Here is an 18,031-nt window from a genome sequence, read left to right on the forward strand (position 1 = left end):
ATTTTTATATCTCTTTCTTCTACCTCTCAACTAGGGATTCTGTTTTCTTGGATTCTTAAATAAATACTCAAGTGCAGTAGATTGTATTGAGTCATCAAGCAAAGTAGCATGAATGATTAAAGCTACATAACATAAACTAAATTAGCTATGGCTCCAATGATAAGAAACGCGTTCACTGGCTGATGCTTCATAATATATTTTTGTTTCCATCATTGAATCAAAAGAAATCCACACATATTTTTTTTTAAAGACACTTCTGAACCTTTATTTAAATTATTCAAAATCATTCCAGCAAACTGAAAATAGGCTAAGGATAGAGACCCAACCGTGGATTCCATTTGCCATCTTCATTTTAGTCCCTTGGATTGAAATGTGCAACTAATGGGCCAGTTATAAAACTATTATTTGTAGTATTCTTCTTAACAACAGCATGACGTCATGAGTATTTAAAAAATAAAAATAAACTCATGAAATCATGCTGTTGTTACCAGGAGTATTTAGGGTTCATGATTTTACTTTTCTCTCTACAACATTTTTTTTTTCAATGTTCTTTCTAACGGCTCACTTCCATTGATTCCTTCTTCCTTTTCGCCACATACATATGCATTAACATTTGGCTTGTAAGAATAAAAAGATTTAAAAAAAAATAAAAATTCCAATGTAATATTTTAGGCTATGTTTGAAAGCTAAGAAAAGAAAAGAAAAAATTCAAAATTTTTGAATAAAAGATAGAGAGATTAAAAAAAAAAAAAATCATTGTGTAATCATGAGGGTTACGACTTTTGTCTTATAATGTCTTTTGTACTTTATTTTTTCTTTCCTTTTTTTTGATTACCAAACATAGTCTTATAGTGAAAGAGTTCCACGCATACGTTAACGAGTTTTCAGTTGAGTTTGAGATCCTCTAATGATAAGTGAGTCTCGTAACTGAGTAAAGAAATTCCTAAAAGACTACAGATCAGTTAAATGGTCTTTTTTGATTCTTAAGTGGACATTTCTGGCTAGCGCTACCTCTTAACTTACAATAACCTTGATAATTATTGCAAATGGCAAGAATTATCTCACCTATCGCAAATGGCGAGGTTGCTCCCTTGATAATATGAAACTTATTCTATTATTTTTTGAATTAAATTTTTTCTCCACCACCACTTTTTTTCTTATTTATTATTATTTTTTGTTAAGATACATTAATGATTAATTCCACTATTCCCTCATTCCCTCATTCCCCAGTAAGGTATCCTTTCAAAAGGATCATAGAGCCCAAAACGAAGGGAGGGTACGGTACAAGATTCTGATTCTGAGCCAGACAAACAGAAGCCTAACTCAGCAGCCCTACGAGGTAGGCTTTTCTCAGAAGGTCATCTAATGGACAATGATCACTCACAAGTCACATTCAGTCCCCTCCGGCCTCCATACATCAGCGGTGAAGTCCACGTTCATAGAAAGCATGGATGGACGGTGCCTGATGCTTAAGTCTGTTGTTTATTTTCCTTTTAAGGGATAATGACGTTTCTACTAGTAGCGTGTCGTCTAGCAAATAGATATAGACAATAAGGGAATCTTACAACGTGGCAGATGATGTGGCAGTTAAGATGTGTCCAACTTGTTTTCAACTCATTCTCCTTTTGTCTTACTAAATTTAAGGCTTTTCACCACCCAATAACTTTTTGGCCCCCGTGAAAGAACCAACCCTTTTTTTGCCATATTTATTTTTCAAAGGCTATAAAAAAATAAAAAATAAAAGACACAAAAAAACCATGGGCCATAGAGGCATGGTACACATAGGGGAGACCTTCTCATGTGATACACCCAATTGTATGAAATGGAAGGCGCTATGGTAATTTCAACTTTTGAATATAGGTAACAGATGGTGAGTATTTGTCAAATTTAAGATCCAATTTTACCCCATATGCCTCTATGTCTTATCTTTTATTGTATTTATACTTTTTTTTTATCCAAAATTTTTTTTATTGGATTTTTCAAAACTTTTATTTTATATTCGATTCAAAATTTTTACTTGATCATATATTCAAAATCAATTTGATAAAGTCATAAAATTTAGGACTCATCTGAATCATCAGGTGACAAATATTAGAATTATGAAATAACTTTTGAACCTACATATTCACAACACTTTAATCTCATTTGATCGGCGATGTGATAGATTTTTTTTTTAGAAATTTGTATGTTAATTTAAAGGTGCTTTATTCCACGACCATGACACAGATATATATAATAATTCAAAGGTGCACTTGTGACCCATAGGTCTCAGAATGACATTCATTATATTTTAATCTCATCTCATCTATGATGTGTAGATATTTATATTAATTCTTTTATTTTTTTTTATAAATATCTATGACTTTATGTTAATTCAAAGGTACTTTATTCTGTATGATTTTCCATGTAACATATATTTATAATAAAGAAAAAATTATTTGATCACATGGTCCCTACATCAAATACAGAGGAGGTAAAATGACAGCCTTGCTCCATTGATGTATATAGAATACCCACCCCATATTAATGTTTTGCACATCCCTTCATTAACCATGTGCCGGTGCAGGGGTCACATGATCAAGTAGCGTTATTTTTTTCTTATAATAATTTATATCCACACTTGTGATCTATTGGTCTCATGATAAATGGGTTCTGATCCACATGTACTCTGACTGGTGGGGGCAAATTAAAAATCGGATCGGAGAGAGAGAGAGAGAGAGAGAGAGAGAGAGATGATTGCATTTGGTGTAAATCATAACTCAGAAGGGAGAAAGTAGAGAGATTGCGTTTGGGGTAAATATAATTATAAAAATCGGATCAGATTGCTTAGATCTGTATTGATATTGATTGACACTGACTCCAAATTTTAAAATCTTTACGTGTAAATTATAGATCAGGGGGGAGTGTGGGACTCCTCTGTTGTGTAATAGGGATGGAAGTTTAATTTCAACACCCCTAGATTATCTTGGCATAGAATCTAATACATGGACACAAACCTCGAGATGCTCTAGAGTGTTGAATTTGAACTGCCAACTCTACTGTACAAGAGCCCCGACCTAGAGAGAAAGAGAGGGGGGCAGCAAGCAACTGCAGTCCTAGTGCTGAGGACTGTCCTGAAAAGAATAGGAAAACGCAATCAAAATGTAAGATATCCATAAAATTATCAATCACAGATCCAATTTGTCGCCACCTCAACATAGCCATGCCTAACTGCCCCCCTTTGTCTGCGGTCCCCAAGCAAACCCCAGGAAAAAGGTAAAAATGTGGATCCCAGACCTTTTTGCTTTTACGGTTTTACCAATGGAAAAAACTCAACAGGTCACTTCTATCCTCCTAAGATAAGATGTGAGGTGCATAGTTTTACGATTCGAATCAGATCGGTTAGTATTGTGACTATTGTCTGGATCGAATTGCTATTGATTATAATCAATCCCTGAATCTGGTATATTGATACGATTTAAAGGTAAAAATATAATAAGAAATGAGTTCTATTAAAAACATAGAGGTAGATCTGTTCGATACAACCCAATTTAAATTGATTCAAATCAATTTCAGATGATGAAGACAGATCCTAAGTTTTGGAACCTTGATGTGAGTGCTAAATAGAAAATTTTTTCATTTTTCAGGTATCAGCTCGGGCCAAATATAACATGTACCTATCAATTCTAATTAATCCAACTGGTTAAGTTGGTATATTCTGTTATCATAAATCTTAAACTTTGTTTTTTTATACGTTCTTGGAATGCATTTAAAGAAATCATACCAAAAAAATTGAAAGGATAAGAGGATGGTGTTCACAAGTATATTACGAAAGGGATTCTTTACTCGCAATTGACATGGGATTAACACATAGAAACCTAGAATTTGAGACATAAATAATTATTAGTGCAAGAAATTTACTATCCATCTTGGAGTGGATTATCCAATCAGCCCTCCATAATTGTGGAGACAAACTTAACTGGAGTGTATATGATATTTTCCCTTGAATGACTCCTATTCATGGTTATAAAAGGAACCCCACAACATGAAAATAACAGAAGAAAAAAGATTCCCTTGAATGATTTCTATTCGTGCTTATAAAAGGAACCCACAACATGAAAATAATAGAAGAAAAAAGATTTAAGAAAACAATAACCCTTACAAGTTATTTAAAAAAGGGTAATTTACAGTGCCACCCCCTAGATAATGCCACTATTATAAGAATACTTCTTATGTTTCACCAAATTAGATTCAGACCCCCTATCGTCAGTCACTGTTAAGTAAAAGTAAAAAATTGAAATGACCATTATACCCTATTCATTAAAACTCATGTTTTAACATAATTCCTCTTCGTCTCTACCAATACTCACCTTCACCCCCAATCAATTGGGTATATGAAGTGGTGTCTCTGTATCTCTCTTCCAACGAATCCCAAAAGACTTGATCTAGTATGCTCGTGGGAGAAATTGAGGTGGTAGAGCCCTGAATTTACTTCAAATATTGATCAAGAAATGGGTGTTTAAGGAGCTGAGTAATCGATCGAGGAGAACGAAGCATTTCTCTACTGTCTCATGTTTGAGTTTCCTGATGATCTGAGCTTTCAGCTCTTAAGTGTCAATTCAGGAGGAATGCCGCAAGGGCGGCATCTCCATTTCTGGGTTCTAAACAATCATCAAAATCACGATCTTTAAAAACCCATAAGACCTCCAAACGTACCCTCTTCAGTCTGAAACTCAAACCCTAGTGCATAAATATCTGGTTTTATAAAATTGAGGCGAGGCAGCGATTAATCCCCCTATTTTTTAGTTTGGTTATTGAATTCTGAAAGAAACGAACAAAACCTAGATACAAACCTAGACTATTGAAGTTTTCACCTTGTTTCTTCTCATTTCCATATCTTGTTCAGGAATTCAAGAGTTTTTACTGAAACTCTATTTTTTTGCAAAAAACGAATTTTATGGTTCTTGCCTTCTCTCATGATTTTGATGCCCTGGTATGATCTGCTCTTGTTTCTCCTTTGGTTTTTGTTTCAAGCTTCGTTCTTTGTGGTTATTTGAAATGCAGCTTTTGGGGGGTTTGTGAGCCTTTTCACATGCTTTGGGTTACAATTTGAGGTTTTCATGTCACAGATGACTATTCTTTCTGTCTTATTTTTAGTCTGAATTTTAAACAAACTTCTCTGCAACTGTCTTTCTCTTGTGTTTACATCATTGCATAAATTTATCCAAAGTCTTTTGCGTTGTGAAAATCAGTGAAAACTTTGTGCTATAGGGAATTCGATGCGTGCACTTGCAGGATCGATTTCTTTCTGAAGGTTCTTATCAGAGTCCTTAGCTTGGGAGAAATGGTCATCCTTCTCTCACAATCGGTATTTAGAAGCCGTAGAAAAATACTCCAGACGTGGTTCAGTTCCTATATTTTATTTTAGGTAATTCATATGTAGTAAAGGTATTTTGATATTTAAAATAAAATATAATGGCTGACATCAGTATATAAGGTATATTCCTTAACAGTGACTGACGGTAGGGGGTCTGAGTCTAATTTGGTGAAACAGATGAGGTATTCTTATAATAATGGCATTCTCTAGGGGGTGGCGTTGTTAATTACCCTTAAAAAAAAATTACTCACAGTTGAGATTTGTGAGTGGTTTTATACGTTAGAAGCTTCTTTAAGTGGTCAATTGCCTATTATCTAATAACTACACACATTGATTTTTTATCTTGGTTCAATAAGGAAGTCTATATGTAAGATAAATCTCCTAACATGGACTTAAAAGTATATAATGGGTCTATTCAAAGATCTTGTATAAGATTGTCATTCTATGATGGGTTAAGAGGCTTAAGAACATATATGATGTGGTCTCTATCTTAGCAATAGCGCTGCAAAATATAGAGATCACATCACTATTGCGTAAGCTGGAAATTCCAATTCCAATCTAGAATTTGACTTGTGAGCATTCTTAATACATGTATCGATCTTAGGATTTAGGATCTAACATTATAGTGATATCAGAAAGGTAGTACATATTTGTAAAGAGGGTAAAATGAACTTTATTGTCACCTTGTAAGGCTTGTATAACCTCAGGTTGCAGTAGAAAAAAAAAATAAAATTAGAAAATCAATCCATTTAGATGTTTTCCGTCTGTTCTATTATTATAGTAACATTAAGATTTAAGAATAATTTTTTTTCGGGAGAAGGATAGATAATCTATCGACTTTCTTGGAATTAGCGGCTCAATCAATGAAAGGGTTGAAATGAGAGAAGTAAAGAAGACTTTTATAAGAGGAAGAGGAGATAGATAGATATAGATCTGGATATATCAATAGTATACCCAGTCTTTTTTTTTTTTTTTTTTTGATGTGGAGGAGGAGGATAAACGATGTTTGGATCTTGGAGCTTCTTCATTTCTCTTGCTATGACTTCATAAAAGGTCACTACGCCACGATAGAAGAAAATAATTGTGGACGTCACACAATCATATCAACCAATAGTTTGGTTGGTCGAAATCGAATGGATAAATGAATGAACTTGTCTAAGTGAGGAGTTTGATGGACCCACCCCTCTTTCTCTGTCTCAAAAGATATATTCTTTACGATTTCCCTTTTTGTTTTTAAACTAGGGAAAGGTGATTGTGGCTAATTGAGGATGAAAAGATAAGATTGATTCTTAAACGATGATGAGCCAAACAATGTTCTCTATACAGCCTTGCTGTTTAAATAAAGAAAATAATTATCTGAGCTTTTCTTCTTTTCCTTTTTTATTTTTTTATTTTTTTTAGCTTTCTGAGTTTGACAGTTTCAAAATCTCTTAAAGTTCACAATTGGAGAATGGCCCTCTCAATTATGCGAAGTCCTTCAAGGGGATGAGAAGGTCACCAAGGGGATGACCAATCCATCAGTCAGGTCACATGTTAAAGCAATATATTGATATGTGCAAAAGTTAAAATTGATTTAAAAATAAATCATGGAATCATGATTGGGTTTTTTAGTTAAAAATCATGATTGTATAATATATCCGAATACACGTCGTTAGCAAAAAAAAAAAAAGAAGAAGAAAAAGAAGATATTATATCCACAAAGTTTGAATTAAAAACAAAAATATATTGTATGGGTTAAAATGCTATTTATAGCTTGGTCACATTGAGCTACTCACATTTGATGTGAGATCATTTTTTATAAGAATTTTAATAGAAATTCATTTTTAAAAGTTAATCTTTGAGAAGGTGTTCAAGTCTTTATAAACCTTTATATTAGACTACTCACATTGGAATTGAGCAATTGAGATTGTTGCTTTCACATAACACCTACTCACCATCTTTTTATTTATTTTTTTAATATCTTTATTATTTATGAAAAAATGAAAGGGACAAGAAACACGTTATAAGCAACAGGACGTTTGTTGTGAATCTCACCTGACCCAAAGCTCAACTTAAGACCGATTGGGTTTGCCTTTTGTGAACCAGGCCCACCCCAAACTGCATATAAAAAGGCCCCATATTCACGCTTTGTTCGGGTTGGGTATTGGGGTGGTTGGCTTCGGGCCGGTAAATTGCAGCCCTGTCTGACAAATGTCTAGGCAAAAATTGACCCATAAAATCGAAGCACATCAATGTCTAACAAAACAGATAATATCAGATTGAACAAACAAACAAAAATAACCGCTACCCATCAAGTGAGTGCAGTATATTTGATTTTTCTCGTTAAAGCTACTCAAAAGTCTCAAATGTACCATCGAAAATAAGAACATGGAAGACTTTAAAAAGAAATGAAAAGCTGTATCACCTCCAGAAAATTGAAGTCAATCCGCCTTTAGCAGTTTGATATGATTATATTGACAAATCACCTCCCATTTCACTGATAACTTTCTCCACTTTAATCAGCACATCTGGTAGTCACAGAAAATATAAACTCATCATTGGAATAACAAGAAACACTGTAAGGCTAACAATTTCTTGATCATTTCCCAAATAGAAGTGGCTGTCCAACTGGAACATGAGTATGTTTAAGAGACTAATACTTCATAACCAATCTTAAGATTTACAACTGAGAATTGTTGGCCAGATAAGGAATTTGACCTACCGTTAAAGGAAGAGTCCAACATGCATTTCTGTAAAGGAGAAAGGGGGTGGGGGGGTGGGGGGAGAGGGTTAGGAATAAAATTAATCAAACATTTCAATCTAAATGGTTATCTTATTAGACTAAAAGAGGTTTCACAAGGAACCACACCACACTATTATACTGCTGAACCTCTACCACCCTCCATCGAGAATAAAGAGGTTGCGAGAAGTTCCACCAAGCTACAGCCATTACAGGCACTGCAGTACAACGATGATGTGTGGTACCAGGTACCCCAAGTATCCACAATGATATTGAATTGAGGTTTTGCAAAGATACCGTGATTTGAGTCATAATGTCAACGTCTTCTGGTACCTTTGGTTGCTCTGCAAAATCCATGGTCTCATTTAAGGACGAACATAAACCATAGAATATATAGGAGCATGTTTACATTGCAATTTGTGCAATCAGTCTACCTTGTTCAGCCTCAGTACAACAGCTGGCAAGTAAGGCAGTAAAGCTGGGAGGCAGGGAAGGTGAAATACTTTCAGAGTTACAAGCAGGCACTGGTTCCTGTGAACATGGCGTCTGCGCTGCTTTGTAGTCCAATGCCAGCATCTGAGGAGTATAAGTAAGAGCAGGAGTCGCATAACTAACATCAGGAGTCACATGGCTTGCATCCTCCTCAGCTCTGTATAACCAACCATAAACCCCAGCATCAGTGGTACTTCTAATTTCATTTCTTATGGATAACAGTTTTGATATTTGATTCTCTTTTCTTATTAACTGGAATTTTCTGACAATTGAACAATAAGCAAGACAAAAGGAGAAGTTATGTAATTGCTGAGCTCCTTTTGAACCTGCACTGGAATCCATTTGGAGATGAGAACTCAGATGAAATCTCAGATCTGATATTGTTTTGTGGATTCCCAATATCTATCAAGTCCTTCAACCTTTCCTGCAAAAGAAAAAAAAAATGCCCATTAGAAAGTAAAGAAGAAATATTGGAAAAAAAAAAAAAGAACAAGTGAGGCCCCGGCGGTTATTGTGAAAATGATATTCAATATCATAACTTCTGCACTATTTGCACCTTTAAAACATTTATGAATGTTTTTGCTTCAGAAGATGCTATAAAACGCAAAGCAAACTTCTGGATCTGCACAACCAGAAGAAGCTGAGTCAGGGGTTGATATATAAAGAATAAAAAATCACACGAAATTCAAAACTATTATCTGAAAAAACAAGAATATATCAAGGAGGCCCTCAAATCTAATTACAGAGCCATCAAGGGGGCCAATATAATGAGCACATCAACAGAACAAAAGCTGTGATGCTGAAATAGAAAGATTCTGTTGAATAAAAAAAGAAGGAAAATGAAACATCCTGATTTCAAGACCTTAGCCATCTGTTTGCATTATTTGCATTTAGGAATTGAGAAATTTTTTGAAGAAAAACACATACAAATAAAGTTCAATTATACCCTTAAAAATGTTCAGCCGGAAAAAATGAATATGATTATAAAATTTGGGTAAAGATACATTGTCCTCACCCTCCTCCGAGATAGAAATATACAGATACAATATCCTTTCAACAGCCACTGGAGAAAATAGCAGAAAATGAAGTTGCATATCTGACTCAGAAAATCTGGTTTGCATTGGTGTCATAGAAGACAAAAATTGCATCATTTGATCAGAAGTTACAAGAACGATAATGATGTGAAATTATAACAAAATGAGTTCTCATTCCACATAAATAATTCATAAATATAGTATAGCAAAACGAGTTCTCACTGTTACACATTTCATCTCCTTGGATCATCAAAATATTTAATTTCTAATTTGTACTAAAATTGTTATCATAAACTTATGCCACATGCTGTTCCGGAGGAACATCAGAAAAAGAAGAATAATATAAAACCATTGAAAACCCGATTCAGGTGGTAATCGTTATCTTCGACCACTCTTTTAAAAAAACCATGGTACAGAAGCCTCCTTTCCTTTTTATTCCCCTCTTCCCCCAACCTCCCTTTTATGGGGGATGGGATGGGTGGAGAGAGATATGAACATCCAGACCAATATAGATTCCTCCTCTGAGCTTAGACTGTAAGGTTTATAAACACATACCCAGCTTAGATAGTTGCACTCCTAAAGAGAGTTTAGGAGCTTGCCTGGCCTACACTATCTCTGTAGCTAGCAAATACGACTCTGCTTCCTTTGGTTGGGCACTGGTAGACACACGACACCTGGGGCCAGGAGAAATGCAGATTGGAAATGAAATGTTCTTCCTGCACCGCAGAAGATGATAAATAAGGTGTTGCGTCTGAAACAAGGACAACATAACAAGCAATAATGCAGAGTTCTGATGATTTATTGAAGTGATAAAGGGAAGTTTATTGTTCAGAGTCTATAAGTTATTTGAAAACAGAATGTCCCGATTTAGGGGTTGCACCTTGCGTCCCCAATATAGGTTCGAGCCAACAAGTAGTCATCACGTCTGCAAAGACCAACGTTGGCGAAGGCGCTCAGCTATAAGAGACAACCCACAGGGTCGTACTTTCTGGTCGGGCTCCTGCCGGCGAAATCCGGCAGGCAGGCTGATCCAGGTCCAACGTTCCTGGAAACCAGCGATTTCAACCTTGCGGTGGAAACTCGGGGAAAATATTGCACCTTCGGTTGCCTCAATGGCCCGGAAAAAAGAATGTCATGATCTCAGAAACATAAAATAAAAATAAAATCGCATCTGTAAAGAGCTTAAATTAAATGGAAAAGGGAATTGTAAGTTCAGATTGACGTATGGGAAAGTGGCATTATGCACCAAAAGCAAAATATTAATTTCAAGGCCTACGAGATGCGTATGATAAATTCAGCAAGAAGAAAAGGCAAAGATGCTTCCACAACTTCTTTATAACTCACAAGAAATTTCTTAAGCCGAAAGTATAGTAAAAAGGGAAACAAATCTGAGCTATATAAAATCCAATTCATTTGGATTAAAGACGCTCCCGCTGTTTACATGAGCCACAAAACTTTAGGCTTAGATCAAAAGAACACCAAAAACTATACCAATACCGAAATCAAAGTTTAATTGTCAATAAAGAAATCCGTAAGCAACTACAAAGGCACAAACAGAACGAAATTCAATGAAACACGAACAAAAGCCAGAGCAAATGCGCTGCAATCGGATAGGAATTCATGTAAGCTCACTAGTATAATCTTCAACAAAAGTTCTATAAATAAATCTTAAATACATAAGCACATCTTCAGAGGCTAAGGAGTTATACGTAATCCGAGTATCTTCATGTTACAAACCTGAAAATCCGATACATATTCAATGGATTCCGTTGAACTCCAGAAAGGAAAAACAGAACATAGAAATGGAAAGATCGAGATAGCTCTGGAAGCAGCAAACGCAAAGCGATGCCAGAACTTTGCAAATCAAATCCACACTCAGGCAATCGAGTTAAACTTGCATGAATGCTTAATTAATCTAAAGAACCAAAGACTTTAAATAGAAGAAAAAGATTCAGGCAAGTCCTGAACCGGAAAAATCGGAAAGCGCAATTTCCGCAAACCTATACGACATTCCAAACCATTTCAACTATCACATTCGAGTGTTTATCCGATTGAGATTCAATGAAGACCGTTGAACTCCAGAAATAAAATGCAGACCATAGAAATAGAAAGATCGAGATAGCTCTAATAGTAACAGACGCAAAAACGATGCCAGAACTCTGTAAATGAAATCCACACTATCACGCAATCGAGTTAACCTTGCATGAATGTATGTTTAATCTAAGGAACCAGAGACAGTAAATAGATGAAAAAGATTGAAGCAAATCCTGAACCAGAAAACTTGGAAAACGCAAACTCGGCAGAACCTATACGCCATGTCAAACAATTTCCACTGTCGCGTGCGAGTGTTTCTCACATCAAGAAATTTAATCATTAACATACGAGTAAAGGAAATTGGATGTTCATCGTCTCGACACTGCTACTCACATAGATTTTTCCTCGGAGAGATACAACAAGGATGAATTCAGGGCTCAAGTGATTGGTGAGGAGATGCAGAGAAGCAGTTGATGATGAAGAAAGCCAGGTACCTCTCACACGATTTTTTATGGATTCCCGAAGAGGTTTAAGAAGAAGAGAAGTGGAAGGAAGGGAAGGGAAGTTGAAGAAGCGAGAGAACTCCACCTCCCAGTGCTCTTCAATGACGGTGAATGAAGCCTCAACATTTCCAGTCTCAGCTGGGAGCGAAAAAGCTCCCGCCATTTTCAACTCTCTGTAAGCTTTTTGGTTTTGGCGAGACCCAATTTATATGTTGTTAGCACTTAAGAGGAGAAGAAGGGGATTAAATATAATGAATGAGGATTATTTAGTCATTGTGGTGGAGAGATGTACGGTTGAAAATTCCGGAGTAATGTATCCGTTGGATTTTTTTTTGCTAAAAGTATCCGTTGGATCAGCTCACGGTACAAATATGCGATAAAAGCAACGCTGTTGTTGGGCTCGGTATAGGGTGAATCAATAAGTGTCAAAACCCTAACATGAGCCGGTAAAATCGGACTGAACCGACCAAACCAGATTCAACAGAATCAAATCGAAGTTTGCTGGATCGGCTTGATCAAATCGAACAAAGAAAACAGAACCGAAACCGAAAGTAATATTAAAGCAATATCAATCCGGAAATCATTATAAAAAGGACAAAATTTGAAATTATGTATACATGGTGAAACCCTAAATCCGCAAAAACATCCTCTGATTTGGTTTGAATCACAAGTTTAATAGCTCTCACCAAATTTCCAAGGTTGATAAGCAAGGTTTGAAGCTCTTTATGGATAATTTTAAAAAATCATTTTTTTGGGGATGCATTAAATCATCTTCTTCTTTTTTTATTTGTAGAAAAAACGAATATTCATAGGAGCCTTTATTTCTTCTCATCGATCTATTATGAGGGTCCCTAATTCATAAAAATACTTTTTTGGGAATAACATTTAGGATTCTAGAATTGGGATTGCCCATGACCCAATTTTTTTTTTTTATTATTATTATAATTTTTTTGCAATTGGCTTTGGTTCTTAGTTCAAGTTAAACCATGATTTCTAGTATTGATATTAGATCCACTAAATCGTATTGATAGAGCGATTTTAATACCGATTAAATATCAATATCAGTTTAAGAGTAAAATAATAAAATAATTATATTTTTAGTGAAAAGTGAAGGTAAAATTAATCGATCCACCCCGATCCAATGTGATCTGATCTAGATCAATATTATATTGATGAGACCGAGACCGATACCGATAAGCTAAAGCCATGGGTTAAACAAATATAGAAATGATCATCTCAATTCAATGTCAAATCATAAATGAGAAAGAATACAATAGAAATGAAAAAACTAACGAAGTAACATGAAAGAAACTAGCTACGAGCCTACCATGAATCCTAAATTCCTACATAAACAAACAATAGAAAAAGACAATCATGCCCCCAATGGCAGACTTGAAATAAGATCCAACTGCGAGTTTAACTGTAGAATTTGGAGTAGCCGGTGCTGCAGCGGCGCCACCACCTGTTCCACCACCGGCTCCACCACTGCCTGATCCTGGCGAGGGAGCCGAACCGGTTGGCTCTATTCGAGGGTGAACCATAACCCTAATATCAAGTCTCTGACCGGATTTGCAGTGCCCGGGCTCTCCACTGATGAAGTAGAAGAAACCATAACGATCAAATCTGTAAACTGTCTCCCCGTCGTTAAATTTGGATATCGGATTCGAAACGTCGCAGTTCTTGTAGTCTTTGTAGTTCACCATAAGCACGGAATCATTTTGGTACTTGAAATCTGCAACATTAGCTAATTCAGCGAATGACAGAGAAAGTACAAAACAGAAATGTCAAGAGAAAGAGAAGTGTTAGGAAAACTTACAGAGGGAATCTCCGACGTGAAATCTGTTCTGATTGGCCCATTCTTCGTAGGTCTCGGTCTCGGTTCCAGTGGGTTTAACCCAACCCCTGTTACCTCCGACATAGAACTCCACAGCAGACACAGAGACGGTAGCTACGGTGGTCAGGAAAAGAATGGCGAAGAACGAAAATTTGCAAACCTTGGTTGCTGAAAGAGAAGCCATTGCTGAAGGGAAAGCACAGTAGAGTTAAGACTATAGAGTAGAAGCAGAGGAGTAACAGTGGCGAAGACTGAAAGAGATGGTGAGTTTTGGAGGTGTAGAGGCGGCTTTATATTTAATACTGGCGAAGGGTGCTAAGGCAGTTACATTGCTTACCTGTCTCACCCTCACGTCTCACCTCAGCCATAACAGAGGACGAAGTGGGGAGAGATAGCGCCGGTAACGGTTAAGAGTTAGTTTTGTTCAGAAGCACGTAGCCACGTACGTCTCTCGTTACCGCCCATTGGCCCACGTCTTTTTTCTATTTTGACTCCCAGAATCCTGGCAACATGGTATCGAAGTGTGGAGTGGGGAGATTCTCATCTGACTACTGTAAACGGCCGCAATCGCATATCATAACCATTGATGTAAAACAATGTATCGGGCACCGTCAATACCGAATACCGATACCAGTACCGGTATGGAACCTGGATCAACCGTATTGTGTTAGACCGATTGAAGATCTTTTACCCACTTCTTCGCTCAAAACAGAATTTACAACAAAAAAAAAAAGAAGAAGTTCAGCCAAAACGGTACTATTTACATGACTTGGCAAATTCTAAAAATGTCCAACCATCCGGCTAAAACCTGCTGTCAGATCATACCATTAATAAAACCTGGTATGACTTGTCTCATTAGTATGGACCATTTTTTATTTTTATAAACTTATGTAGGGTCGTTTTAATAACGTTTCTGTCGTTTATGTGTCAATAAATAGTAGAAACATAAATTTCCGTTCTTGAGAACAGAAACGGAAATTTAGGTTTTTGATAAACCCTGTTTCTGGAACCGTTTCCCTGTCTCTGTTTCTCCTATTTTCAGCTTCAAATCTCTCTGTTTTTCCTAAACTATGATTCTCAGTGCTCCAGCTTTCTCTCTCTCAATCACACAGGGGGCTAGCCGCCTCTATAATTGCCTGGGGATGGGACAAGATGGAGAAGAAGAATGGGCAAGGGGCTCAATACGCTTGGATGAAGACTCACCGACCGCCGTGCATATAAATCGAGAATGGAGATGGAGACGGAGATGGAGGGCTCAACATGTTTTCCTTCTTCGTCTTTCTTTCTTCTGTAACTGTTTCCCCTTCACTCTTTGATTAAAGAACAGAAATGACCAGTTGCATGTACATTTTAACCACCACTTCTATTTCTTTCTTATTTTTTATTCATTCTTCTTTCCTTTTTTCTTCCCATCTCTCTACTTGTTAAGTGGTAATGGATTCTACAACCTTGCCGATGAGAACTTCCTTGGCCTACTTCACCAGATTATTGAACCCTAAATGATATCCTTCGAGGACTTACAGTCATGTAGAGGATAGGGTATCATCGACCTCGTTGTTGTCTCCTCTAAAATCCAACACCAATATCAATACCCATACCCAGAACCCTAGCTCTTCTTTCCCCTGCTCCGCTATGGCTGAGGCATCGTTGGGAACCACAGAACTAGCCGTCTACAAGCTTTCTCCTCCGTTTGATGAATCACGGCGTGTACCTTCGAATCGAGTCATGGGTTGTACCACCCAGATGTGGTTGGATGCCAGTTTGGATGATTGTGGCCGGATGAGGTTCTTGGTTGTGTTCAGAACAGAGACAATGGGGTCGACTATCGAAGGGAAAAGTCGGGGTTTGGGGTTAAAATTATTCACTCATTTCTGTTTCAAGAAACGACGAAACAAGTGAAAATTGTTCCGTCGTTTCTCTTGATCCATAAATCAGTATAAATTTTTATTAATGTTTATGAAATAAGTAGAAATGGAACAGGTTTGTCAAACGCCTTTTGTTCCGTTTCTGTCGTTTCTTGACACAGAAATGGTAGAAACGCGTTTCTGAAAACGTTATCAAACGGGCACTTAGTGATTGTACTAGTCTTGTTTATTTTGTCTTAGTAGTCGTTTAGAGAAGCATACAAGAATTATTATTATTATTATTATTATTATTATTATTATTATTGATAGAATACAAGTAATATTAGGGAGTATATATGAAGAAGTAAAAGTGTAAAATCATGAAATTCATCATGGTTTTGTATTTTAAGTTACTTTAAAAGTAATCTGTTAAAAGACATGTTATATCACATAACAGTGAAAAGATTCACATATTAATAATGGAATCATCTTGTTATGATTATATTAAAGCTCTTTCTTTTCTATAATGCTTATAACTAATCTAATAACTGGTCTTCTCCTATTCCATTAAGAATCGAGATCGATGCCTACGTTTGGTTTCATTGATTAAACATAACGATTTTGAGATTCACGCTTTTGGTATCGACATGTATTTGTCCCAAGTGCTGAGATCTATCCTAGTTAACACCCTCGCACGGAGTAAGTAGAAACTTAGGCAGTTTTCTTCCTTCGTTTATCCATTGTTGCTATGGGATGGATGTAAAAACGTAGGGAGGCATGTTGGACCTATAACTGGCAGGAGGATGTATCTTTTGAGTGTGAATTTTTCAGAATAATTTGGGCCCTTTGGGTCCTGAATCTGAGTTTTTTGCGCATCACTTGTTTAACAAATTTTTTTTTTATGTATTGCTTTCAATCGTTTGATATGTCTAAGAATGAATTATAACACTTCTCTGTTATATTTGTTATTTGCCTTTACATCTTGAAATACAGGAATCAAATATTATTTGAATCACAAAACCAAGACCCGGTGATTATCTTGAAACAGGTTGAATATTGGTTGTCTATTGGTTTACACACCAACATCAGCACAGGGGAAACAGATTCATATAATACCAACCCAATTACTGATACACTTTCACGTCAAGATACCTAAACCTAAATAGTGATCAGTTTCACCAATATAGACGAATTATTTGTTGACAAGAAAAAGTGGTGAGGCTGCCACAAATGAAAAAGATGGAAGGGGGACACAGTGTGGAGCGACAGGGAAGACCTTAGTGGTTTCATTGGCAATACTAATTACAAACTTCTAACTTTTTGTCATTGGGTATAAGTACCACTCCAGTTAGACTTAAAGAACTTTTCAAATTACCCAAAATTTTTATATAAATAACCTAACAACTATTTATTCATATGCTTAAGGATATGGCAAAAGCAGCTACTACTACTAGAAAATATTTAGTTAAAAATCAGAATACTTCGTATGAACACTGAGGCTATGTTTGGAAGTCAAGAGAAGAAAAGAAATGAAATGAAAAGAAAAAAGAATCTAGAAAAGAGAAGAGAAGAAAAGAATAGAAATGGTAAGAAAAAAAAATTTTAGTTGATGCTCGGTTTGCAACCACTGTGACAACCAAAAAAATTGAATCTAAAAAGGAATTTTGAAAAATACTATAACCTAGGAAGATATTTATAAACCCTAAAGGGAAGTGAATTATTCTATTTTTCTGGCTGTCAGCAAGAGGTTACAGCCGAAATCAGGTAACAACCAAATTTTTCCCAAGCACAGGGGTGATAAAAACATCAAAATACTTCATTGATTAGATGCCTGTGCATCTCTTGTGGTTGGTCTATATATTGATATTGTGATCAATCAATTGTCATGCAATGATGACAACGCAACGAGGTAGCGATTGCACCCTTACGTGCATTTGATAGATTTCTCTCGGGGAAAGAGTTATCTGAGCTTATGAGGTAGAATAGAATCTCCCACGCCAGTATCTTATTAACCGTTAGATGAGAATAAATTATCCAGTCACCATTGGTGTACTCTCTGCACCCTCCACATCTCCCTTTCGCGACCTCTCCCGCTGCTCTATCGTGCACCATTAACCTCCGATTGCCTTTCCCGCTACCTGTCCTCCGCCTCCTCTCCCGCTGCTCATAGGAATCTCACTCCCGCGTTGCCCTGTTCACCCTATCTCTCGCTACT

General features: G+C 36.4%; 2 protein-coding genes across 2 annotated transcripts; both read right to left on the minus strand.

Moving 5' to 3' along the window:
• Positions 1–7,665: 7,665 nt before the first annotated feature.
• Positions 7,666–12,312, minus strand: LOC122075248 (protein POOR HOMOLOGOUS SYNAPSIS 1). The gene is made up of 8 exons (XM_042640206.1): positions 12,029–12,312; positions 10,201–10,317; positions 9,124–9,189; positions 8,894–8,991; positions 8,510–8,724; positions 8,373–8,419; positions 8,058–8,085; positions 7,666–7,863 (listed from the first exon to the last, which is right to left on the minus strand). The coding sequence occupies exons 1-8, from the start codon at positions 12,299–12,301 to the stop codon at positions 7,805–7,807; spliced, it is 903 nt and encodes a 300-aa protein (XP_042496140.1). The 5' UTR covers positions 12,302–12,312; the 3' UTR covers positions 7,666–7,804.
• A 1,037-nt stretch (positions 12,313–13,349) lies between these two features.
• LOC122075441 (early nodulin-like protein 2) lies at positions 13,350–14,250 on the minus strand. Its single transcript, XM_042640471.1, has 2 exons — positions 13,955–14,250; positions 13,350–13,870 (listed from the first exon to the last, which is right to left on the minus strand). Exons 1-2 carry the CDS (start codon positions 14,154–14,156, stop codon positions 13,482–13,484), a joined length of 591 nt encoding a protein of 196 aa, XP_042496405.1. The 5' UTR covers positions 14,157–14,250; the 3' UTR covers positions 13,350–13,481.
• Positions 14,251–18,031: the final 3,781 nt, after the last annotated feature.

This window comes from Macadamia integrifolia, chromosome 4 (assembly GCF_013358625.1).
Source record: "Macadamia integrifolia cultivar HAES 741 chromosome 4, SCU_Mint_v3, whole genome shotgun sequence".
NCBI classification, from domain to species: domain Eukaryota; kingdom Viridiplantae; phylum Streptophyta; class Magnoliopsida; order Proteales; family Proteaceae; genus Macadamia; species Macadamia integrifolia.

Coding starts and splice junctions, on each gene's coding strand:
- LOC122075248 (XM_042640206.1), bottom strand. CDS start 12,301: ATGGCGGGAGCTTTTTCGCTCCCAGCTGAGACTGGAAATGTTGAGGCT. Junction 8,992..9,123: donor CATTCATAAATGTTTTAAAG/GTGCAAATAGTG, acceptor TTTCTTTTGCAG/GAAAGGTTGAAGGACTTGAT. Junction 7,864..8,057: donor GTTGGACTCTTCCTTTAACG/GTAGGTCAAATT, acceptor TGTGACTACCAG/ATGTGCTGATTAAAGTGGAG.
- LOC122075441 (XM_042640471.1), bottom strand. CDS start 14,156: ATGGCTTCTCTTTCAGCAACCAAGGTTTGCAAATTTTCGTTCTTCGCC. Junction 13,871..13,954: donor TCACGTCGGAGATTCCCTCT/GTAAGTTTTCCT, acceptor CTAATGTTGCAG/ATTTCAAGTACCAAAATGAT.